The following is a 26,260-nucleotide window of genomic DNA, read 5'->3' on the forward strand; positions in this document are numbered from 1 at the left end:
GGGATGGAGTGGGGGGTACACTGGGCCTCTTATGAAAGCCATGGCTCTTTCTAGAAAGTGTGTGTCAGTTGGGGTTCCGATGTGCAATTTCTGCTACATGGACTCTATAGAGAATGTTTCCTCCCCATCCCCCACTGCTCTTCCCTTGACTTTGTTGGCCTTATGGAAAACTTCCAGAGAAGAAAGAAGTTAGCAGTCAGAGCATAGCCTTCCAGCCCCTTGAGAGCCCAGACTGGTTGCTGCAAGGAAAAACAACCAAGTCCTGGCCTCTTCTAGAAGCAATGCACAGTGGCAGGAGAGCGAAGCAGCTACTCTCAGGGGCACCAAGGGCAGCTCTGGCAGAATCCAGACTGGCACAGGGAAGTGAGGGATGTTTGTACAGGAGCTCATGGTGAGGCACTCCAAAGCTTACAATGAGACCCCCATCCCGCCCAATCATTAGTGATCTTCTTGGTAACGCCCCTCTTGGATCAAACAGATGTAACTGGCAGTGTTTAAGGGCATGCTACTAAGTTCCACTCTGGCAGCATTAAGTCCCAGAGCAGGGAAAGCAGGGTGCTTCTGAAAATTATTTCTTTCAAAGGTGAAAGCAATTCTGACCTTTTCTTACTGGCCTTTGCGTGGCTGAAGTCAGTCAGGCTCTAATGAAGTGAAATCAGCGAGAAACACCTGCGTGACATTTACGTTAGCCTCCAATTCTGTTCTGAAAGTCAGGCTGCCAGCATGTCAGGGCCTGAGCATTTGTCTGCCTCTCACGCTGGCTGCTCGCTAGGTAGTACTGTGGGCTTCTGAGCAGATGCTCCCTGGTGGGAGCTGTTGCCAAGCCTACACAACTGCCGAGGGGTAGAGCACAGACCTACAGATGGGAGGAAGATCCCTGGCACCAACCTGAGTCCCAGAGCTGCCATTCTCAGTGCACAGGAGGAGGGTAGGACAAGAAAAATTTTACACCACACATCTAATGTATTTTGTCTATACAATGCAGTTACTTGCTCCTTGTTCTAATGTGCAGGACACAAATTTCTGTGACTTCCAAACATCTTCAACTGGTCACTTTCTTCTTTACACATCCTGTCTATGGCTTCCCTAACAGGTTGGATGAAGGTGTCAGACTTGCCCCAAAGGATGCGGATCACTCTGCTACCTATCTTTGTGGCCTGAAAGCTAGCCTGGCAGTGCCCACACAAACACTGTCTTATCCCACCCTGGAGCTTGGGGCACGCCCAGCCTTACCTCTTAACTGCCTGCTGGGCCAGCATTCGATTGCCAGCCAGAAATGTCACAGTGCCCAGGACAGCCAGGTACTTCAGGGTCTGGAACATGTTGAGCTGAGTCCAGTAGACATACATGAGCCCCAGCATTGCTATAAGAAGTGTCATGACATCCAATTAAATGAAGCAGGGACAGTGGGAAGGGACTGAGGACCAGGGCCTGCTGTGTCGTAAGGGTAGGACTTTCTAAGCAGCTTTTATGTTTAGCCTTTTTATTTCAACACCGGACAACTCAATACACCTGCCTTTGAGCCTTGTTTACCATGAAATCTAAAGGTAAAAATCTGACTTCAGCCACTTCTACCTCTTGACTACAGGCGTAACCACTCTCTACTTCCTTCATGCAGGGTTTTGTCTTTACTTTCTAATATTTGGTATAATTTTATGTTTCAAATTATTATTTTTCTAAAGATTTATTTTTTTATTATGTATACAATGCTCTGCCTGCATGTCAGAAGAGGGCATTAGATCTCATTATTGGTGGTTATGAGCCATCATGTGGTTGCTGGGAACTGAACTCAGGACCTCTGGAAGAGCAGCCAGCAGGCTTAACCACTGAGCCATCTCTCCAGTCCCCTGTTTCAAATTCTTTTTTTTTTAATTTTATTTTTATTAATTACAAATTAATTGTATCCCAGCTGTTTCAAATTCTTCATGAAAATATTCAGGATATAAACCAATTTGTCACTTCCTTTTAATGAGAAGCATATTAAGAATGATTTGCCACTGTGGCTAGGAAGTGAAAAAAAAAAAAAAAAAAAAAAGAGTCTGGGACAGCTCAGTGGAAAGGGCTCAGTAAGATCCCAGCACGGAGCCCTGGGTTTTCTACAGGATCTGCCTTTACAAACTTGTAATTTTTCTGAGGGAGCCCAAATTCTCTTACTATCAAATGGATCACAAAATTTTCTTACTATCAAATGGATCAGAGTTCCTGCCCCAGTCAACAGGGCTGAATAATGAGACGCAGTTAAGGAAATATACACAAAAGTACACTAGCAAGTAAAGTCAAGGCTCTAAACAGATTTCTATTCAGGTCTTGCTCCCAGCCTGACCCAGGAGAGCTGTCATTCAAGTCCAGTAACTAAGCAGGCGAGAAAGGTCACCCTGCCAGTTCTACCCAGGATGACAGATGAACTACACAGCAGTACTTAAGCATTTTTGAGGTCATGGACCACTGTGAGAATCGGAGCAAAGTTACAGACTTTCTTTCCTCAGAAAAACACAGATGCCCATTTGCCTGGAAGGAGATTTGCCTATGGACCCCTGGAGAAGCCATACACTATGGAGGAAGAGATGATGACTTCTTAAAGAGGCAAAGGAATTAAAGACATCAACTTTCCAGTGAGATGCAAAGGTTTGGAAATGCTTAAATGGTTTGGGAATTTACTGTCCTGTTATGCTTAGGCTGTTTAGGTTCTATATTCTCCAAAGAACAATGGAGGAGAGTATGTCTGATTCGGGAAGGGAGTGTTTTCTATTACTGTCCAGATAGAGCCACCAGCAAATGTGAAGATCAATGTGTGGGAAAAGATAACCTTTAGAAACGGCATTAAATGCTCTTCATCCAGGAAGACGGCTCAGCGTAAAGACACGCTAAGCGAGGAATCTCTGCAAATGAACAGGGCTATTAAATGAGGTAAATGGCTTGCCACAGCCTCCCAGTACAAAGAGGCCCAATAGAATGACAGCTGTTCTAAGCTGATGGGCCAAACAGGTTTATCATATTAACTGTCCTAAAAGGCCAGGAGGAAGAGGGAAATGTTATGCTATTAAGCCATTATAGTTAATAGGTTGTGGGCCTACTTAACAGGGTTTTTGTGTGGGCAGGCAAAATGTCAGAGGAGGTTAAATGGAATTAGCAGCCTGGGGCACTTACCAGCATGTCCCAGGTGAAAGATAATTGTGCTAGGAGCGAAAGTGAAGTTGGAGATATTGGCACCAATCCGGATCCACTGAATGATGGAGAAATGAATGAAGATTAGAACTATGCCAGCACTGATCTAAGGCCGAGCCCCAGAGCTTCTAAGTTCACAGACTCTAGAAAGACAGGATTTCCTCAGGTGACAAGCACCCTGTCTGAAGTCCTCAGGAAGAACTGTCCTCTCCCCTCTGAAAGGCATCACAACAGCTGCTCTCAACTCTGCTTGTGTAACTCAAAGTTTCCAAGGACAACAAACTCCTCTGCTTTAAAACAGGAAAGGCCCTGAGCCAAAAGGTCAGAAGTTGCATTGACGAGGAAGTGACTGATATTTCCACTCTAGGAGTCGGTACCATAAGCTACTGGCAGTGAGAACATGCTCTCATGATGGATCTGTGCCTTGTGAAAATCCATCACAATACAACAACACCCACACTCTAGGTCTGTCTGAGAACTTGTGGCATGCCTTCTAGATTTAATCACTCCTCCTTGTTGAAAATCAACCAGTTAATTTAAAACACAGGTAACCTACCAAAAATAATAAATTTTCATAGCTAAAGTTTCATTTGGCCAAATTCCCTGAACTTTTAGGTTATGTACCTATGTGTATGATTTTCAGAAAAACAAAGAAAAAAAATTGGTTAAAATATATATATTGAGTCTGGCATAGTAGTGCATGTATTTAATCCCAGCACTGTGGAGGCAGAGGCAGGCGATCTCACTGAGTTCAAGGTCAGCCTACATAGCCAGTTCCAAGACAATTTTTCCTTTTTTTCTTTTGGGGGTGGGGTGGGGGTGGGGTGGGTTTCGAGACAGGGTTTCCCTGGCTGTCTTGGAACTCATTCTGTAGACCATAGTTGGCCCAAGACAGTCTTTTTTTTTTTCCTGTTTTTAAAGTGAGCATAAAGCAGGCCTAGTGGCACACACCTTTAATCCCAGCAGAGGCAGCAGATCTCTGAATCTGAAGCCAGCCTAGTCTACAAAGTGAGTTTCAGGACAGCCATGGCTGCATAGGGAAACATTTGTCTTGAAAAACAAAACAAACAAAAAAAACCCCTGTACATGTATGTAGATGCACACCTAAACATAAGTGATCACCACTCTTTTGTTTGTTTTTTAGTTTTTTGAGATAGGGTTTCTCTGTGTAGCCTTGGCTGTCCTAGAATTGTTCTGTAGTCCAGGCTGGCCTTGAATTTACAGAGATCCACCTACCTCTGCCTCCCAAGTGCTGGGACTAAGGGCATGGACCACCACTGACATGCCCTAACCATCACTATTAAAGTCAGGAACTTCTTTCCTTTGCAAACTCCATGTCTCCTCCTCACAACTTTAAACACTTTTCCACAAAGAGAATTATACCAACTTTAGCTACCTCCTTGCCCGCCTCTTTTAACACCTGTTGGCATCAGTGTGCAGATCCATCATTCTGCTAAGACCTGACACACCGGTCCATTGTGTGGGCAGACTAATTAACACCATTTCTAAGTGGACTTTCAGTTCACTCCAGTTCCACGCTCCCAGGAGATCTGGAATGCACAGCTTGTTCTCTATTCTTAAAGGTATCAACACTGACCTTGGTTTCTTTCCATACTTGATCTCCTCTGAGCACTCCCCCAGAGAATCTCAGACTGTACACTTTTGTCATCGTCAGTAGCTGGTAGGGTTTTCTCATGCTCCCTTCTTAATGGATGAGTTTATCTGGCTGCTTTCCCACAGTGGGGAATTCTGGTTATTCTAAAACTTTCTGACTATTAGTTCAAGTCACAGATGCTGGACCCCTCTGGAGCTGTGCTTAGGCCAGAGCACAAAGACTCTTTTAGAATGGCTACATCTGTCCTGCCTGGAGCCAGACACACTGCCAAGGCTAATTATGATGACTCACCAGTGCAAAGAGCAGGAGCAAGGGAGAGAGGATGAGGGCCGTGAATGTATTGGATACCACCGTCGGGGGCCTCTTCTCAGGCTCTCGGAACAGGTGCTGACAAGAGAAGACAAACCAGGAAGTTTCAGAATGTGCCCTTCTCATCAGGGGATGCCTGTGTATGAGGGACCAAATGCCAACAATTGTGCAGAAGAAATGCTTCTTATAGGCTAAGCCTTCGGTTGGCTTCATGGGTCTTCTCAAAGATGGCTTCTGATCTCAGAGGTCTCTCTTCCCAGGATACTGTTCAGGTTCCAGCTAGTACACAGCCAACCTTGTTCCTCAAAGACTCATTCCATTTAGAGACTGGAGAATGCAGACCACCAAGAGCCACCTGGCTGTGTCAGAAAGAAGGCTCCAGCCTAGGGATGGATGGATGCTACACCCAATGACTCTGGACTTCAAAACTGCTCCTGGTTCCTAGGCCATATTACTGCCCTGCTTTCCTTGGCCAACTAACAGTAACTCCAACCCCTTTAAAATCTAACAGGGACTCATTACAGATGTCCCACCCTGAACTCAATTTTTATTCCCCAGCCCTGGCTCTAGAGATGGTCTGAACAGACCTCCCTCCTCAGCTCTACTTAACATCTAGAGTCAAATCAGAAAGCTGGATAGCAAAACCTATGAGACCTGTTTCCTCCTTTCCTGAGCAATCAGACAATGAATTGTGAGCGGCTCACCTCAACAGCATGAGCTAGTAGAAGTAGCAATGCACTAGGAATCACAGAATCTACTTAGGCCCGAAAGGATGCTGGGCTGTGAGACTAGAGGCACGCTACTCTTTGCCTCAGTTTTTACCTAAAGAAACAGGAGTAGGGAGAGCCATGCTCACTCACTTTAGTAGGTTTGCAAAAGATCCCATGAGGAACAAATGTGCTATAATAGTTGTGTATACTTTTCCAAATCTCTGTCAGTGTAAAACTATGACCTCTTTTCTACTTGCCAATGAACACCCAACGCAGCTCCATGAGAACGCAGCTCCAAATGAGCTGCAGCCCCAGCGTTTTCACCTTGGCTCCTCCTTGCTGACATTGCTTTCCTAGTGCTGTCTGTAATGACTGCTGCCACCTGGTCATCCCGGTAGACCACCCAGGCCCCTTCCCGGTCACAGATATTCCTGCTATGTACCTGTATGCTACATTCCTAAACAACACCATGGAACATGACAAGGATTTAGAAAGAATCAGTCTACCCCCACCCCCACCCCCTTTTTTTTTTTACTGATTGGAACTCCTAATCCTCTTGCCTCGGCCTTGCCAATATTGGGATTACAGGCATGTAATACATTTGGCTATTGTTCATTATTTTAGCAGTGCAAGGAGAGTAAGGAGCCTGTGTTTTCACACTTCACACCCACTCACAATCAGGGCTCCATGCTACTACTATGACTGAACGTTACAGTGCAGAGCAGTCCACTGAGGGACCCACCTCACTTTCCTTGACAACTGTGTGTTTATTCTATAAAGGGTTTCAAAGACTTTTCTTTTCTTACCCACTTTGGTCCTCACAACATCCAATGGGCTGGGATTGGTCAGGCTTATTTTGTGTTAAAAGGAAGAGGAGTAGCCTGAGACAAGGATCTGTCAGGGCAGTAAAACCCTGATCCCCAGGTGGGTCGATTTATACAGCAGAGAGGATGAGAGCTAAACCCACTTGTGCCTGAGACTGCCCATTGGTGGTAGAGATCTGATTTCATTAGCACTGTACTTTTGGCTGACAGATGGGGCCACTAACTTGCCGTATCTAATCCCCAAAGTGCCAAGGTTCACGTCATAAAGCACCGCAGGCACACAGGCTGCAGGGTCAGAGCCACAGCCCAGGAGTTTGCTCTTCTTTCTCCCTGGGTCTGCTTCAAATCTTGCTGGATAACACCTTCTTCGTAACATACCTGAATTTCCTGTTTTGGGGTAAAAAGGTTCTGAGACAAGACAGTAGAGGGAGCTTCTTCTTCAGGGAACTTGATAATGACGTCCGCCTGAAGAAAAAAAGAAAAGTGCTTAGAGGCACAAGGTAAGGGTGAAAGCCACGACTGAGAAGGCTCGCTGCAGTCCAGTCACTACTCATTCATTACTGACAATGAACATTTCAAGAACAAACCTTGCATTTGCCAAAAGTGCCCTTCAGAGCAAAGATTTCAATTTCCTACTAGCATAGTGGGAAAACCCCCTAGAGCTGCTTAATACAAAAACCCCAGCTGGTATGCTGGCTGCTACAGTTGTAATCAGAAACTGCCAGGTGTCCCTGGAAAGTGTGATTTAATCACATACAAAATGAAACTGCATTCTTGGTACAAAAATACCTTCAGGTCCAGAAGAGAAGGAATCTTGGAAATAGCAGAAAAAAAGGTGGTGCCTCTCCATGCTGCATGAAGACAACCCCTGTCTGATCTTACTATCTGTTTCTCCACCACCTCCCAGGGCCATCACTTGTTGCTCCTCCAGCAGAGTCAAGGCTCAGTCTCCCATCTCCCTGAGAGCACTTTGAGCTTCTCGGGAGGCTGCTCCTTAACATGCCCTCCCAGATACTATTCCAAGAAGCCCTGTGGTTCCTCAAGTCCTTGCTCCAAAGCTGTCTTTCAATAGGTTTCTGTCATCAGAACTATCAAAAAAGTGAGGCCCGTAAGGGAAGAACCATGTAACCTGTAATATAATCATTGCTGGACATTATTTATCAGCACTCTGTGCACCCACAATCACCATTCACTGGCCTCTTTTTCCCCAGGCTGCAACAGATCTCAAAGGCCAAGACTGCATTTCTTCATCTATGTACTCCCCAATACCTTGACGTAATGGGAAACCTCTTTCCAATAGAATAATTATAGAAATTCATGAAATGTGTATACTTCATTCATTCATTTGATCAATACTTGCTAAGCACCCACTATGTGCTAAGCCAGAGTGTATGGCCCTCTGTAAAGCAGAGCACAGGGCTTCACAGAAGGCTGTCAGTGTGAGGTGTAGCGCCATAGCCCTCACTGACACCTATCACTGACACCTATCAGGCACATACCACATTCCAGAGGATTGGGTTCTTCAAAGTGGCATCTCCGATGATTAGGTAGAGAGTGTAGGTGCCAGAGGCAGAATCAAACTCAATCTTCCTTTCAGAGGTGTCCAGTTCAAACTTATACACATTCTTGTTATCCGGCTCAGCAACGAACACCACTTCCTGGCCAGTCTTCTGATTATGAAGCCGGACAAATGTCTGGAGAGAACAAGAGTACCACCTGATCATCTCAGAGCTCCCTGTGGGCCCAACATTGAGTCAGCCAGGAACAGAGTGGAAGTGAGCTCTGGCTCAGCCACACCTGCTCCTCAGAAGGGAAGGAACAGCCATCCGAGCCTAGCTCCTACTCCAAGGACAACTTTCTGCTGCAACAAGGAGAGAAACTGAACTTTGGCGTCCAGCCAGCGCTCAGCAACTTGGAGGCTGCACGCCGGGTTTGTGATCTGCTGCGGCTGCAGTTTCTTCCTCCCGCCAGCTTCCGGCCACTCTGCTACCCAATTAGCTTCTTCACCAGAGAGTGAAGAGAAGGGAAATGGGGTGGAACTGCAAGAGGCTCAGTTTCAATTTCCTAGTCTTTCTAGCTCAAGGTGTAGCAGTGGTGACCCTGCTGTTGATAACAAGGCCGAGTTCTAAGGGGGCAGAGCCTCCTGGTGTCACAGAGAGCCTGGCTCTGAAGACAGTGACCTGGCTCTATCACTTAGCAGCTGAGTAGGCTACTTAATCTCCTTGTACCTTGCCTTCTTCACCTGTAAGGTAGAAATATTAACTTCTTGGGGGGGCATTTGTGAGAAGATTTTGTAATAATATATGCAAAGCATGTAGTGTTGGGAAGTCAGAGCCACTCAACCACCACCCAACTGTAGCTACCTAGCCTCAGCACAGTGGTTCTGGGTCTAACCAGTTACGGCATAAGAAACTAAGGTCTTATGCCAACCTGTTAGAACGGCAACAGAATTTAATATCTACGTAAAGCTTTCCTTTCAAGGGCTTCAAGCCAAAGCACTCAACAAGACAAATGGTTAGGTCCAATTTACAGGTTATAAGGCAAGAGCATCAAATGAGTTGCCAGCATAAATCTCATTTGTGAGTCCACACATCAAATTACTGAGGGAAGGGAGCCCACAACACAGGGCATCCTGACTACATCAAGTAGTCTTGTCCGAGGGTGGGGAGAGGACGCCTGTCTCCCACTTGTACTGTCATACTCATCTTCAAAACGCCTATACAAGAGGACACCAAGTCACAAATTATAGAGAGAACCTAGGAGAACCCAGTCAAAGCCTCATTTCCTTGTCTCACACCCAGCCCTCCCAATGTTGGGTTCATTGTCTTTCTGGTTCTATGTGGTTGGCAGATGTCCTCCTGGAAGAGAACTAAATGCTGGTAGGCTGAAGTGCTTAAAAGGCAGTTTGAGCATAGGCTCTGGCTACGCTGCCTGGACTTTGGGGGTAAAATGGGGGAGAAACAGAACAGTCAGAAATGTTCTAGGAGGGCAGGTAGAGCATCAACAGCCACAAAAAACAGGGTCTGCAGGTAAACCCACTTCAGCGGTTCACTGGCTCATGCTAACATCAGTAGAGAACAACAAAGTCCACTGATTTTGACAAAGTTTTTCACCACTCAAAATCTTTATCTAAAATTCCCTTTGTGCAACACGTAACCACATACATGAGAAAAATCAAGAGTAGCCCTTGTGGATTGAGAAGGACGAGAGAGGTGGGAAGCTAGGGAAGGTGTCTAAGGACAAGGGGATTTCTGAGGGAATGGTTTAAAATCTTTTAAGCTCCTTTTAAAAATCTTCTTTATTGTTATGTTTAAGAGATAATGACACATGCATGGTAATGTATGGTACCATGTGTGTTTGGAAGACAACTCTGTGTGGTTATTTATCTTCTTCTGGCTATAGATGTGTTCCTAAGAGAAACGCAGGTTGCCAGTCTTAAGAACCTTTACCCCTGAGCCAGCTCGCTGGCCCTCATAAGCTCCTTTGAATCCTGAGTTTAAATTCTAAGCATTATGACTTTTTTTTTAACATTAAAAGCACATATTTTTTTAGGAAGGTCTTGGGTGATGCTAATGAATACTGTAGTGGGAGAAAAACCACTGTTGCAAGATGGATACAGCAGAGCTAACCAGAATATGAGAAAAAAATATTTAAAAGTGGGGGCTGGAAAGCTGGGTAAAGCACTGACCCCCAGAAGCCCCGTAAAAGCCAGATGGGCATGATGCGCACCTATAATCTACCACCAACGCTCGGATTGAGGCAGATAGGCAAAGCAGCTGACATAGCAAGCTCTGGGCTCAGCGAGAGACTCTGCCTCAATATACAAGGCAGAGAGTAAAAGAGGGGAAATGAGCAAGATCTGAGATTACAAGTAAAATTCAAAGTAGTTGAACAATATGAAAAAATGTAACAAAAACAAAACAAAACATACCCTGAGGGTGGAGAGACTGCTCAATGGTTACACCCACATGAGGGCTTATGTTTGTCTGTAATCATTATTTCAGGAAATCTGATGCTCTCTTCTGGCCTTCACAGGCACCAGGCACTCGTAGTATACACACATACAAAACACTCATACAGGCAAAACATCAATGTACATAAAATAAATAAATAGTAAAACAAATCCTGTTTGAATAAACAAAAAAATTAAAAAAAAATTAAAACACATACATATTGTTTTCTAGTTTTATAATGCCAAATAGGAACAAATTTAAAATGGTATTTTTCAGAGTCCCACATTAGAAAATCTGCTTTGACAAGGACAAAAAAAAAAAAAAAAAAAAGATTGGGTTCTCTGCCTAAGTTTTCCTTTTTTTCAAAATTGTTTCAAGCTGGCGGTGGTGGTAGCTAGCGGTGGTGCACGCCTTTGATCTCAGCACTCAGGGAAACAGATGCAGGTGGATCACTGTGAGTTTAAGGCCAGCCTGGCATACAAAGCAAGTCCAGGACAGTTAAAGCTACACAGAAAAACCCTGTCTCAAAACAAAACAAAACAAAAGAAAACACAAAACAAAACCAAATCCAAAAACATTTTAAAGTATTACTTTTTGTTGTTGTTGTTTTTTTTAAGACAGGCTTTCTCTGTGTAGTCCTGGCTGTCCTGCCACCCAGAGTGCTGGGATTACAGGTGTGTGCCAGTGTGCCTGGCTTACCATTTTTTTTTTTTTTAATATTTAAAAAGTCTCAAGTGTTAATCAGCCTTGGAAGATGTAGTCATCTTCTAAGCAATTTTTAAAATATTTTTATTTAACTTTATTTTATGCACATTAGTGTGAAGGTGTCAGATCCCTTTGAATTGGCTTTACAGACAGTTGTGAGCTGCCATGTGGGTGCTGGGAATTGGGAATTGGTCCTTTGGAAGAGCAGGCAGTGCTCTTAACCACTAAGTCCTCTCTCCGGCTCTCTAAGCAATATTTTTAAAAAAATTATTTACTTCATTTTATGTATATAAGTGTTTTGCCTGCATGCATGAAATTAAACTGCCCGTGTGCCTGGCACTGTGGAGTAAAGCGGATGCTAGAGCTCCCAGAACTGGAGCCACAGACAGTGGCAAGAAGCCATGTGACGTAAGCCCTGGGAGCCAGACCCGGTCCTCCACAGGAGCAGTAAGTTCTCTGCCCTGATGGCCATCTCTCCAGCTCTCCCAGCCCTGCTTCTTGGGGACTATAGGCAGTACGCACTCCATCACTAAGTTCAATCCCGGTCCTTCTCTGCCTGTTACTATCAGGAATCTACCAGGCTCATCTTGTATACACTTGATGACCTAGGGGAACCTTGAACTTATTCTCCTGCCTCAGATGCCCCAAGCTGCTATGCTGTACATCTGAACCACTGTGCTCAGTGACTCTTTTTTCTTTTTTAAAATTAGTGCTTACTTCAGTTACTGGGTCATAATCACTGCAAAGGGAGCAGTGTGTCACATGAGAAAAGCTGATGGGTGCCAGGGTGCAGCTGGCTCTGAAAGCAGGAATGTGACATTTGCGTCTGTGTCTATGTGGACTGCTCTTGTGTGCTCTTGATCTCTGGCAGGTGGACAGCAAGGGCCTTCTCCTGACCTGGTGAGGGGTGAGCTCTGCACCGGTGTTCACATCTACCAACTGGAAAAACAGGGCGAAGTTCTGGTGGCTGTCGGCGATGAATGGACCCTTGGCTTTGGCTGGGTAGGTCACCCTGAAAGAGATATTATATAGTCAGTCTTCTCAGAGCATCACCCTGTCTGAAAACAGGCATTACTGCCCAACCAGGCCCATTTTACCACATGGTGGACCAACTAATGTATAAAATATCTGTGGCCTACAGGATCAATAAAGCTGTACTGAAGAGGTCTTTTCTTTTTTTTTTCTTTCCTTTTTTATTTGGTGCTGGAGCAAAGTGTCATGCATGCAAGGCAAGGTGGACCAGACAGCTTGACCAGACCTCTAAGTTACAATCTCAGCCACAGGCCAGGACTGAGAAAAACAGAGAGAAAATTTTAATAAGGGTCTGGGGAAATGCTCTGTGAGAATGTGTACCTCCAGGCCCTCATGTTAATGATTCGGTCTCTTAACCAGCCCTGCTCAGGTGCGGGGAGCCTGTGTGTATGCTGCAGGGCTGGTGGAGTGCGGAGAAATAATCATGGGTCGATGCCAGCAGCAGTGAGGCCGGCAGATGAGCCGGAGGATGGGAGGCAAAGCAATGAAGAGGTGTTGGGCTTTTTCTTTTTTATGCTTTGTTTCCTAGACCGTGTCAATTTATTTTTCTCCCACAAAATTGGGTTTTAAAGTCATTTTCTCAAAAGGCAGACTTGATGAGGAAAGCTGTTTTTCCATAGCCATTTCCTGGGACTTAAAGAGAAAAACAGTCAAGAGATCAACAAGTCAAACGACTACAGTGCTCACACCTGGCTTTGTTTTCCATTCTCGGTTTATACTGACTCATGAAGACCAATGCTACAGAAAATTAACTTTGCAAAACACAATTTCAGACATTATTTCGGTGCATTCTCAAATAGTGCTCTTATCTACACTATCGCTACAGCAACAACCAAATCAGGGGCAGAAAGGCCCACTCTACATACTTAAAAGGAGTGAGTTTGGCTTAAAGCATGACCTGCCTTCAAATTAGCTTGAAGATTTATCTGCCTCTGAAGCTACCCCATCAGGATAAAGCTGGGATCCGAACTACACCTAAGATATAGGCAAACTCCTCCCAACACCTCCTCCAAATGGGTTGGTGTTGTGGCCAACCGATGTCAATGCCTACTGCTCATCTCGGCACCACCTGTACTAAAGACCTGTCGCAATACAGAGAAGATTATCACAGCTCTTGTGCAAACATGACATGCAAATGTGTGAAGTGTTCCATGTTTTTACGTTAAAAAATGTTAATGGTTCCCTAGGAGTTTGCACTTAAAAAAGGAAAGAAAGAGAGAAAGACAGAAAGAGAGAAAGTGAAAAAGAAAGAGAGAGAAAGAGAAAGGAAGAAAGGAAGGAAAAAAGAAGAAAGAAAAGAAAGAGACTGAAGCTGTGCCTCAGGCCAACGGGAGCTTCCATGTAAAAGAGGGAAACAGAGGTTTTACAGCAGCGGCTCTCAACCTGTGGCCAGCTAAAACCATCAGAAAACACAGGTATTTATATTACAATTCATAACAGTAGTAGTTTTATGGCTGGGGGTCACAACATGAGGAACTATATTAGACCCAAAACTGGTGAAAGTTTTCAATGAGGCTATATCAAAAGCTAATTCTGGACCCTGGACACAGCGAAATACAAACTAACCCATTGTTCCCTCTGAGCTAAATAACGTGAACAACACAACAAGGCTGAGACCCCAAGTAACAGCTGGCTCAAGAAGTAAGCACTGGTACAAACGATCCCCACCTCGCTACAAGCCTAGACCAACACCATTGCAGCTGCAGTCTCTTGAATTTTGGGATGAGACTGGGGTCACTGCCATCATGGAAACACCTGGAGGGCAGGTTTGTTCTTTCCCAGCTCTGAACCTTGGGGAGCCCCAATGCCCAGGTGGCACTCCACTTACCGGGTAGTTTTGGGTGCAATGCTCTGATCCTTATCCACAGTGGAAAGATCAACATTCGTGATGCCAACTTCAGTAGAGATCTTGACTCTAAGCTACAACAAAACAGAGGTCATTCATCAACTGGTAGTATGAGACAAGTACACCCAAAGCCTTGGACTGCGAGCCTGAGTATGTCTGTGTGTGTGTGTTATTATGGAATCCAGGATCTCCTGCATTGGTAAGTAAGAACCACTACTGAGTCACATCCATAAACCAAAATTTTCTTTTCTGATTCTTCTGCTTCTACCTCCTAAAAGCTTGGAGTAGAAAGGAGTGCCACCACATCCAGTTTTATGTGGATTGAACCTAGGACTTTGTGCATATTGGCAAGTGTTCTACCAACTGAGCTACACCCCTGCCTTAAAATGTTCTTCTCCTAAAAGTGAATAAAGGTAGGAAAAGAATGTGAGGACAGGAGTTTTCAAGACCATAGTAAAATTGACCCATCCGGCCAGATGGCATTTCTCATCACTCCCATCCTCATCCCTAAAAAAAAAGACCTTAGCTCTTGTCCCCTTTTCACTTCTTTAGCTTTAGTATGTATTTAAAAAGGAGAAAAGGGGGAAGAATTTTTTTAAAAAATATGTTAAAATATGTTCTTTAAAATAAACAGGGGGTTATTTCTTACATAGTAACTAATGTTTAAATAATTTAAGCCAGGAAGTACTAACAGCAAAGATTTACTTTGTATTTACTCTATGACCATGTAATGGCATCAACTTCATAAAGCCATGTCAATCTGCATGGTAGGAATGGAATGTAGGGCTGTTTCAGATGAGGACATCAAAGGCCGAAGAGCTCAAACATATGCACATTCAGGCACTCAAAATCTACAGGCCAAAGTTCTTCACTATTGGCCTCTGGCCTCCTGCTAATACTTCCTGTGTGCCAAGCAACCCTGCCCATGACGATGTAAGATGCCACGGTGGCTCTTCATGCTGTTCATCAAGTGGTTCCCACTCTCTCTACTGTACGTGTATCACCACAATATGGCCTTTGCCCTCTTGAAGTCACAGAGAGACACATGATTTGCTTTGACCAATGAAATGTGAGCAGAAGTAAACTGCATTATTTCTTTGTGGAAGGCTTAAAAATTATGGACATGGACGATGTCCAAACACAGGCTTGCTCCTTTAGGCAGACTTCCTGAGTAAGGATGACATGAAGCAGAGCGCCCAGCTAACTCTCACTAAAGATACCTGTCATAGGCAAAACAAACAAACAAACAAACAAACAAACACCCTGATAGTTTCAAGCCAGTGAGATCTGGAGTCTAAGTACAAACCAGACCATGCCAGCTCTTCCTTTATAAACATTTCCAAAAGAGAGAAGCAAGCTAATGCCAGGAAATAAAAAATTTTAAAGTTAGATTAAAATAAATGTAAATATACAAGAAACAGAAACATTTAAAAATGTCTATTCATTGGAGGTTTTCCAGTTAAAACTCTAAGTTTGAATGTGTAAGTTATGCAAACCCAAGGCACATTTGTGTGCAAATGTATTGTGAGCCTTCCAAATATGATAGGTTTGATTGTAACACTGAGAATCCTTGGCAAGTCCAGTCATTTCATCTAAGCGCCAGGATCAAGCAATAGAGAGCACCCTTTGCAAATAATGGAAGGAGAGCCTCGGCATTTTCCAAGATGTGATATCAAGGTATGACAGCTCAAATGAAGGCCAAAAAAGGAAAAGTTAAAGTAGCCTTTTTTAGCAGTCTTTTCTCCTGCTTCAATAAAAGCCATTTTGTGACAGCAGCCTCAGTTATCTGGGTGAATAGGTTTCTGTTTTGCTTAGGAAAAGTTCTGAGTATGAAAGATTTCTGATCAGAAGCTGTCAGCCATTCTCCCTTCTTATGGACACATAGCTACTTACTAGCAGAATTCTATCTGGCATTACTGTCTGGCAATGAGATAGGTGACTTTGAAGTTATGGTAGCAGCAGAAGGAGATGCAGGTCATCAACTGGAAGAGGGAAGCCATGGAAAGAGCTAAAAGCTCCCAGCCCCCACCTCACCACTCATAGGGGAGGTTCAGAATCAGAGCAAGCTTTCTCATAGGAAGTCAGGTCCATGGAGGTTCTTGGCATTTCTACCAGACAAGAAGAAATTGGAAAGCTCAGGCAAAGATGCTGCCCAAGAAATTTCAGCAACAAACACCTAAACTGTTTTCCCCACTTTCTCCCAAATGTGTGGAGCACCTAGGTGCAGGGAATACATACAGGTGATGATACACACTTCCTGTTCACACACGCCTCAACTAGGTTGCTGGTTCCAGGGATTCAAATGCTTTGAAAGCAGAAATACAAAATGCGCGTGGGAAACATTCTATGGCAGGAAGGCTAGGCAGGTTTGGAGGACTCAGGCCGTCCTCTAGTTCTGGGAGAAGAAATTAGTTGTAGTCCTTGCTAGAAAATAGTCTGTCTTTAAGTTAGTTACTGTGCAATTTTCAGTCACATTAACCAGATCTTTCTTTCTTCATTTTTGTGAATCTAAAGAGAAAGATTTAGTTTGTAAATATGATCATGAAAACTCATCCTACCTAAATGTTCACAAATAGGAGAATAAATAAATAATGGTATAGGCATATTATGGATTACTATGGCACAATCAAGGAACTACAGCATATGGACAGGGAGGAGCTGTCAGCACCCCATGACTGCACAGCTACCCAGTAGCAGAAGATGAGGAATGGTGCAGCTTTCAACAGACTCCCAAGGGGAGAGCTTGAAGCCTCTGTTTGTGATAACAACAGAGTATAACTCTTTATCAAATGATCCCTCCACAGCCCATAGAAAGAACTTTTAGTTTTTACCCCCAACTATTACTAATAAATAAAAATTTACTTTTGTCATTTAAATTATGTGTATGTGTCTGAGTATGGGCATGTACACATGTGTACAGATGCTCTTGGAAGACAAAGACAATAGATCCCCAGGAGCTGGAGTTACAGGCAGTTGTGAGCTGACTGATGTGGGTGCTGGTAAAAGAACTCAGGTCCTCTGGAAGAGCAGCAGGCACTCTTAAACCACTGAGCCATCTCTCCAGCCTCATCTTTTACTTTTTCATAGCACCCAAGAAACTACAGCTAATGTTCCCTAAGAAGGATTGGATTGGGAGGATGGGGAAAGACTCATATTCATTATAATTTTTCTGAACTTTTAAAATGAAGCACATACCCCCATGTATATTTAATTCTTGTTTTTAAAATTCTAGAATAATCTGGACAATGTGGAACATCTACAGTCTTTTGTTGTTTTGTTTTGAAGGGGTTTCTCTGTGTAGCCCTGGCTGTCCTGGAACTTGCTCTGTAGACCAGGCTGGCCTCAAACTCAAGTTCCACCTGCTTCTGCCTCCAGAGTGCTGGGATTAAAGATGTGTGCCACTACCACACAACATATATAGTCTTTATATACATTATTTTTTGATTTGAAATTTAAAAAACATTCTCAAATTTTTTTATATTTCCCCCTCTCCACACTCCTCCTGGATCTTCTTCCACCTCCCTAGCCACCCAACTTTGTGTTGTTTCTCTCAAAACAACCAAAACCAGAAACAAAACAAAGACATGAAAATAGGAGAGGGACTTGCAAGGAGAAGAGGAGTTGACAAGGGGGATAAAAGAGAGTTGGCAATAAGTATGAGAATGAATTATACACATATGAAATTGTCAAAGAGTAAATTTAATATTCAAAATAATCATTTTTTTCTCTCAACAGATGGAGATAAACAAATAGATGTTTAAGGATCAGACAAAGCTCTTGCAGAGTATCCTCAAAAACGGCAATAAGGAAGCCATCAAGTTTCTTAACCATGAAGTAACACAGCCATCAAAGTCTGCTCATCAAGATTCCACTGAATGTTTGTTCTGAAGGAAGCCACTGCAAGCATTCCCAGACTATACAGACACATGGAATATACACAAGGGCAGACTGTGTGAACTTGAGTAATTTTGGTTTGCTTCCTATTTTAGAAGGCTGCCAAAGGACACAGACACACTGCAGGGTTGTTAGCGAATGTGAACAGTTTAAAACAAACCTTTGCGCCTAAGATCTCACAACAAATGGAGCTCTGGAAATAATCAAAACAAAAGCATTTCTATTCTTTTACAACTGTAGTCAAACTTGTAACTGTCTGAGGCCTGATTTAAGAGTCTGATGTAGGGACCCAGTTGGTTAGCTCTTCCTTCAAACCAGAGCTGTAGGGCTAGTCTCAAATAGGAAAGGACTGAATGCCCACCACAATGCAGCGGGCTCACCCCACCATTCCTTTCAATGCTTGAGCTCTATACAGTACACCCCCCCCAAAAAAAAAGCTTAAACATCAGGAAACGTGGTCTTTCTGCTGAGAGGAATAACTCTACCTGTTTGACCTATTACTGTTAAAAATGATGGTGCATTCGGGGCAATTAATGCTAATGAAAGCTTCTAGAAGCCATGCTTCCCCTGACAGCCAGGCCCGTGTCAATAGTGCTATTACAAGCTTCTACATAATCTACTGCTGATGCATGCTCACCAGTGCTGGCATCTCTAAGGGAGCACACAGGACTTACTGACCTGCTCTGAGGCTCCGAATGTAACTACTACTGAAATTAGATACTAAAACTGCACATAGAGCAAAATTGAAGTAAACACACACATGCGCTAAAACATGCATAGTTCTAAAAACACTGCACTAAATAAGAAAAAAAGGCAGCGTTAGAAGCTAACATAATATGTGATCCCCAATCCTATGATCATCCTGACATGGCAAATCACAGAGAAAGTAGATTTGTAGATGCTAGGGTTGGGAATAAGAGAGACAGGAGAGTGGCTGCTGATAAAGCAAAGTCTGCTTTTTAGGATATGAAAGTGTTCTAGAATAGACAGTAGTGATGGTTATAAATACACAGCTTGAAACACACCAAGAACATCTAATTACATACTTCCAATGAGGAAATTTAATGGGATTATAAGTTATGTCTCAATAAAGACACAGATGGAGAGGGCAAAGCTCCCACAAGAGTGCCAAGGACTCCTTTGGAGATTACCACAGCCGGGTCTGAGCATACTAGAATGTGGAAAAAGATTTCTTTTCTTTCTCTAAGTGGTCTACTGATCAAGATTTGGCTTCTGCTGACAGGAAGTTCCTAGGTCAAAGAAAAAGTAACGTATGTAGAAAACAATGATATAATGTGCTCAGTACAATTACCAAGATGGTATAAAAACTAGAACAAGAATGAATTAAGGCATACTGAAGCTCTCAGAAGAAAAATGCTCTGAAAACTGCTGGAAGACAACAGTAAGAGGACTTTTTCCTACCTTGAGGCACTACAAGAATTGTCTTTAAAAAAAAAAATCTAATTATACTTATTTATTTGTGTGTGTGAGTAGGAGTGGTACGAGTGTGCATGCCACGACACATGCCTGTGTGGAGGTCACAGGACAACTTGTGGGAACTGGTTCTCTCCTTCCATCACCCCATCATTTAGCCAGCCTTAAGCCAGAAAAAGAACAGGGCTGAGGAAATCCCTCAGCACAGCAAGCACAATGACTTGAGTTTGGTTCATAGTCCCTATAGAAAAGCCTGGCAGGGAGGTACATAGTTGTAACACCAGCATTCTGTGTGTGTGTGTGTGTATGTGTGTGTACAAACGCACGCGCAGAGGCATGTGGACTCTGGAAAATTCAGTGGATACTGGCCAGCCAGCCAGTCAAGACAAAATGGCAAGCTACAGACTCAGAGAAAGGCCCTCTCTTAAATGCCAGAGAAATGCAGAATGATAGAAAGACACCTAATGTAGACCTCTGGTCTCTACACATATTCATACATGTAAGCATACCTGCACACATATGCATGCACCAAACACACCAAACAAACAAACAAACAAAAACAATAACCCCACAATCTAGAAAAAAAGCTTTAAAATTTGTATGCATCAAGAGGCCATAAAATAATACAGAGAAAAAACCTGAAGACAACAACTAAGGCTCAGTGTCTAGAACACATGCTTTTCCTGAAAGCCAGTAAGGAGAAGGTTCATAAACCAGCAACAGACACATACAGACTCATAAGGAGGAACCAGAGCTGCTCAAGAACCACAAGAAGAGCACTCAACTTCACAACAGACTAAAGAAAACTATCACAAGGCAGTACTTTAAACTACAACCCTAAAAACAGGAAACAGCAGTGTCGGTGGAATGTAGAGCACTTGGCAGTATCTAATAAAGCAACAAAGGACTTTGGGAAGACTTTAGCGAGGGATGTGATGAGTTGGAGAATAAGAAGAAAAGAAGGGAAGTGTGAGCTTAGCAATGTCGTTAAAAGGCTGTTTTCAAGACACAGGAGAAAAATGAGGCTGCAAGACAAATAGTTTTTTTCTGTAAGGTATTATGATGTAAATAAGGTCTTTTTCTTAAAGGAAATTATGATAAAAATAATCTGGAATTTAAAGGTTCAAGATACACAAATTAATTTCTATCCAAACTATGTTCTAGTGCGTGGATCAGATCAGCTGTCTGTGCCCAAAAGGTCAGACATGAGGCAAAGACTGGAGTTTCAGAAAATATCTGCATCTTCCTTTCTGCCAAACTTCAGAATAAGTATCTACCTGGTAAGTAGGTCCTGTTTTTGAAAAGGTCAAATCTTCTAGCTGCCTATTCTTTTTATTTAAAGAGAATGTCAAAGGTATCTAGCTGAAGATATCTTCAAAGGCAAAATGAGGATGGTGGTAGATCAAAATAAGTGACTGCGAGATAACATATGGTCAAGTAACTATCCACAACACACTACAAGCTCATTATGTAAACTACATTGTAAAAATAAATGAAGGAGAAAGGGCAGTTTATTTTTCTTACAGTAGAATTCCAATAAATAAATAGAGATGGAATGAAAGAAGAAAAAAATTTAAACAGAATGCAGCCCTTGCTTAAAATCCCAGAACAAAGGAGGTAGAGGCGGGGGTCCACTTTAGCCTGGGCACAAAAGAAGTCAATATGACCTACCTTGGTCATTTTAGATACACTAATGTAGCAAGAGGGCCAACAAAAAAAGCACCTACCTCTACAGTGTTTGCAATGTAGCGGTTGTCACCTTCAACTCTGACAGAAAAGTCATAGTAGCCACTGGAAAGTTTAAAATTCTTGAAGTTCAGCTCAAAAACATCTCTGCTGGGAATGACAGCAAGGTTAGCAAAACTCAAGAGAAGTCCTGAATATATCCTATTAGCTACAAAGTATCTTTTTAATGCAGTCCAGGACCATTCCATTCCTGGTTGCCTCCTTGTACTACTTAGCAGTCCCTGGCTTGGCCATAAATCAGTGTGGAAAGCATACAACCACCCAGGATGTATAGAGTTCTTTGCTTCCCTCTCAGGTCCTCAAAGTCCAGCCCCTGCAATGCCCTCCTGAACGGTGATGCACTGCGGGCCCATCTGCAGTCTGCTTCCAATTGCTTTCTGTTGTTTTTCACTTTCTTGGTGATGGAGAGGAATCCCAGGGCCCAGGCTTGCTGCACTGCTCTACCACTGAGCCTCAGCCCATTATGCTCATCAACACAACATCTCAAGGAAATAGCTACAAACGCCCAAACATGATGTAGGAGAGCAGACGCTTGATGTGAGTAGCCTGCGATGCCACCGGAGGCCATGGTGAAGTCCTGGCCTGTGCTGTCACCAAGGGCCATGTCTGGTCACAGCACTGTAGCAGCTGGGGTCTGTTACCACCAAAGGCCATGCAGACCAGTCCCTGGTTTAGCTTGCCAACCTGGGACCATGTTGATGTCTGAGGGCTGTGGCTGTACAGAGCTGGCCCCATCCCACACTGCCTCAGCACTCAGGAGAGCCGGCCCTGCCCCTTACATGGACAGCGTGGGAGAACCGGCCCCAAAGGTGTGAGAGTGAGAGAGCTGGTCCCGATGGTATGAGCATGGGCCAGTTGTCAGGATGACCAACTCAGCTACCACCCAGACCCAGATCCAGGGCTTTGAATTGGCCCACCCCAACATCTACCCCATCTATGAACTGCTGGGGTGTGTCCAGGCAGGTCCTCCTAGAACCAAAGCCACAAGATTTCCTCAGTATAGAGCAATAGAGGAGTCCCCGTAAGGATCCAGTACTGATAATGCAGCTGAAGCCAGAGGCTTCGAACTAGACCAATGACTCACTGCAATGAACATTTGCAAAAAAAGCTGTTTGGGCAAAAGGATATAGCATGTAACAGCACAACATCCACAGTGAGATTTTTTTTGCTCGTTTGGTTTCTTTTGGAGGAAGGTTGCAAGGGCAGAGGGTGGTTAGGGAGGGATGGGGAGATGAATGGGATTAGAGTGCATGATGTGAAATTCACAAAGAATCAATAAAATGTTAAAATACATATATATAATTTAAAATTAGGTACACAACAACAAGACAGTGCCCACTAGAGAGACAAGGATGAAATAAGGGCAAAATGGCCTAGTTCCAGATTTATCTTTCTCATACTTTCCTCTTAGGATTTATCACAGCAGACACATGTGATTTTATGACCTGGGTAATTGCCCCTGTGACTCTGCTACCCTGGCTGAAAGTCAACTCTCCACAGCACAAAGCTTGGGCTCAGACTTACCCTGTGAGTGAGAAGGGCATCTTCTGCAGAACAGTAGCTCTGGAAGCCACAGACTTAGCATGCTCCAGCTTAACTGCAGCTTGAGCCAGAGGCTGAGACAAAACATTGTTGACTTGCAACTAGAAAGTCAAAACAAAACAAGCCATACATGAATAGAACAAAGGCCCAAATGAGTGGGGCACTTTATCTACAGGAGACCAGCTGTGCAGCACACGCAGCTTTCTTCAGAAATGTGCACGGATTTTGGTCTGCTGCCTGCCAAAGACCAAATGTGAGACCAGGATAGACTATTGAATGCTACAGCTAGGGATGAGCCTAGAGATGACCTTGCCCAACCACCTCAGAAGGAAATTAGAGAATGTGTATATGAGCATGAAAGTGTGGCTGGCTCCAATTATTTCTTTTCACAGCACGGGGCCTCATGTGTTCTAGGCCAGAACTCTACCACTGAGCTACACCCTCAGACTCTAAGGTAGTCCTGAAACAACACTCCATGGCACATGAAAGCTTTCATTGTGGGATCCTCCTGCTTGAGCTGTCCAAGCTTACAGACCCCTCTCACCAGCCTTTACAGCTGTGTTTTTATTTTCTACTTGGAGAGAGGGTCTTGCTATGTAATCCAGGCTGTGCTGGAGCATGGATCTTCCTCCCTGAGCCTGACCACTGCTGTGCGGACAGCTGTAGAGCACCATGCTCAGTCTGCTGTTTCCTGTTTCTGAACCCTTGTCCTAGAAACTCTACGACAGTACCCTAAAACAAAACAAAACCACCACAATTATTAGTAAGAAAGATATCCTGAGGGAAGCTTGGGGATTAATTTATTCGCTGGGTTTGCGCCTGCAGGACTGCTTATGTGCATGTGTGGGTATGCGTATGCAAGTGCACAAACCTACCCATGTAAGTCAGTTAAGATGTAAGCATAAGATTCAACATTCCAGTGTTGAATGTACATCTATGCAGCCGGCTTCAGGGCCAGTATTTTCCCCACTGTGCTCCCTAAGTCCTACCTGAACTCACAGATTTATGTTAATGAGGTTATTTTTCAGCTCTTAAGTTAGGAAGACACAGCTGTACAGATGGGGCACCTTTACAGGTTATCAAAATCAAACTTATAGGACAGATGGAACTGCCCCACGTGGAACCCATCACTAACATGAACAAAATGTTGACTCTTACACTGATCTGAGTTTATTAGTGGTTTCACAAACAACAACAACAAATGCTTCATTTGAGATGAAACTTTTTTTTGCTATTTGTTTTGTTTTTTGGTTTTTCAAGATAGAGTTTCTCTGTGTAGCCCTGGCTGTCTTGGATAGCCTATAGACTAGGCTGGCCTCGAACTCACAGAGATCCATCTGCCTGCCTCTGCTTCCCGAGTGCTAGGAGCAAAGGCATGAGCCATTACACCTAGCTTTGAGATGAAACTTCCAGGTGTACTCAAGATTTGCTCATTTGCTCCGTGCAAAGACTTAATGCAAAAGTCAGTGCCGTGTGTGTGTGTGTGTGTGTGTGTGTGTGTGTACGCGCGCACAGACCATAAGTGGGCTACTCATGAGCATCAGAGAGAAAGAAGGCTATACTTACTTTAACGACAAGATAAAGGCATTACAATTACCTGGGAATTAAAAGTTGTTCTAAGACAATGTATCTGGGGGCTGGAGAGACGACTCAGTAGTTAAGAGCATTGGCTGCTCTTTTGGAAGACTTAGATCAGGTCATAGCATGCACATGGTAGTCCACAATCCCTGTGACTCCACTTCCAAGGGATCTGACACCCTCTCTGGCCAGCTCAGGCACCAGGCGTGCAAGCAGTGCACAGACATAGATTCAGGCAAAACACCAATACACATAAACTAAAAGAATTAAACAAAACAATGTATCTGGAACATTCTGGCACCATGAAATAAATTTCATTACTACTTTTTTTAAGGTGTGACGTCAATGATAAAATCCAGGACCTAGCACGTGCCAGACAGTACTCTGACCTTGGAGCTACAGATGTGTCAGACTTAATCTGTATTTAATTGACTTACGTTTTGTGGGATTTAGTCCTATAGTAGGCATACGATCTACCACTGATCTATTATCTCCAACTCCAGAAATCAATTTTACGAGCAAGATTCTCTCTACGTCTACAGTTATGGAGCCAGAAGGCAATTTTCTTGAGCTTGACTTACTGGAAGCACACGCAATTTACAATCTAAGGGGGGGGGTTCTTTCTTTTTTTTCTTTTTTCTGAAAGTTGGGTTTTTTTTGTTTTGTTTTTTATAATGAAAGTTTGCTTGCACGTATATATGTGTACTACTGTTGTGGATATGAACATGTTTTTGTTTTAGTCTCAGGTGTGGGATGTGGGCTGATTCAGATGGTCCACAACAGCGGACTATTTGCCTCACATAGGCTCTGAGAGGAGCTCTTTGCTAGCTGCAGATAGTTTAAATCTGAGGACTCCATAGAGAGAATAAAGCTAGGGCCCAGGGAGTGTTCAGGAGTCTGAGAAACAAGGTAGCTGCTTCCCCCTTCATTGCTGTTCCTGCAGTGAGACAAGAAGTTGGAGATCGCCTGAAACTGGTTTGAACTGGTTCCAAGGCACTTAATGACCCTAACCAGCAGCTAAGAGAAATGTGTCTTCTCTTCCATTAACCCTTTCTCTCTCCTATCTGGTGTTGGAAGACTGGGATGGAATACGGAAAAAGAGATTAAAAAAAATGTTAAAAATGTTAAAAGAGTTTTTAAAAAAGTACATCAACATACCACATGACTACCTGGTGCTCACAGAAGCCAGAAGAGGATGTCAGATCCCAGGGATTGCACTTACAGGTGGGCTGGTGCTGGAAAAGAAACTCAAGTCCTCTGCAAGAGCAGCCAGTGCTCTTACTCAATGAGCATCTCTCCAGCCTCACTTCCTCTTTCCTAACAGCTTCAAAAGCACTTGTGCCTACCTCCCCTAGAGGTTGTGTCCCCAGGGCTACAACTGGCTCTATAGCACATCTCAAAGTCTTGTATTGCACAAGGAGGTCATACCCGCAGGATAGCTTGTTCTTGAGTGTCAGAAGCAGAGCCCTCAGGCACAACCACCACTGGTACGTGGTAGTGATTCTGGGACAATGCAGCAGCAGCAGAGGCCACACTGAAGGCTTCTGAGAGTGACTCAAAGTTCTTCTTGCTGAAGATTGTGTTCATCAGCTGGATGACCTGATCCTGAGAGCAAAGAGAAACACAGCTCAGCAACCCTCTGCAGGAATTTGAGGGGACCCACCGCAAACCATGTGCCAGTACATCCAGCATTAATCCAAATGAGGGATTAAAAGGGAGCAAAATGCTGCATTTAAGCTCAAATTTGAGCTTGACAGTTTTAAATACAATTTTCTATTATAAATGGAAATTCACTCATTTACTTGCTAATCCTTTAATGACCGGTTAGTATACAAATGCAAACTACCCCAGGTAAGTACTGAGATATGTAAGTGGAGAGTAAAATTTATGTAACAGTAACCATCTGT

General features: G+C 43.6%; 1 protein-coding gene and 1 pseudogene across 6 annotated transcripts in view; one reads left to right on the top strand and one right to left on the bottom strand.

The window, feature by feature from the left end:
- Positions 1 to 26,260, bottom strand: part of Rpn2 (ribophorin II) — a 46,356-nt gene that overhangs the window by 3,026 nt on the left and 17,070 nt on the right. For 2 of the 6 annotated variants that reach the window (XR_009591609.1, XM_060382935.1), the window contains exons 7-17: positions 25,782 to 25,958; positions 22,758 to 22,876; positions 21,215 to 21,323; positions 14,142 to 14,233; positions 12,179 to 12,293; positions 8,123 to 8,317; positions 7,002 to 7,088; positions 5,072 to 5,167; positions 3,148 to 3,223; positions 1,234 to 1,363; positions 601 to 669 (exon numbers count right to left, since the gene is read on the bottom strand). Coding sequence is in view for 5 of the 6 variants with exons in the window: in XM_060382935.1 (XP_060238918.1) it covers positions 642 to 669; positions 1,234 to 1,363; positions 3,148 to 3,223; positions 5,072 to 5,167; positions 7,002 to 7,088; positions 8,123 to 8,317; positions 12,179 to 12,293; positions 14,142 to 14,233; positions 21,215 to 21,323; positions 22,758 to 22,876; positions 25,782 to 25,958 (1,224 nt within the window). In the remaining variant the exon portion in view is untranslated. The remainder of the gene's footprint in view (positions 1 to 600; positions 670 to 1,233; positions 1,364 to 3,147; positions 3,224 to 5,071; positions 5,168 to 7,001; positions 7,089 to 8,122; positions 8,318 to 12,178; positions 12,294 to 14,141; positions 14,234 to 21,214; positions 21,324 to 22,757; positions 22,877 to 25,781; positions 25,959 to 26,260) is intronic. The other 4 variants (XM_021664106.2, XM_021664095.2, XM_060382936.1 and 1 more) reach the window with 2 other exon arrangements.
- Positions 13,372 to 13,472, top strand: LOC132653820 (U6 spliceosomal RNA; annotated as a pseudogene).

The sequence above is a fragment of the Meriones unguiculatus genome, chromosome 4, assembly GCF_030254825.1.
Source record: "Meriones unguiculatus strain TT.TT164.6M chromosome 4, Bangor_MerUng_6.1, whole genome shotgun sequence".
In the NCBI taxonomy this organism is placed as follows: Eukaryota; Metazoa; Chordata; class Mammalia; order Rodentia; family Muridae; genus Meriones; species Meriones unguiculatus.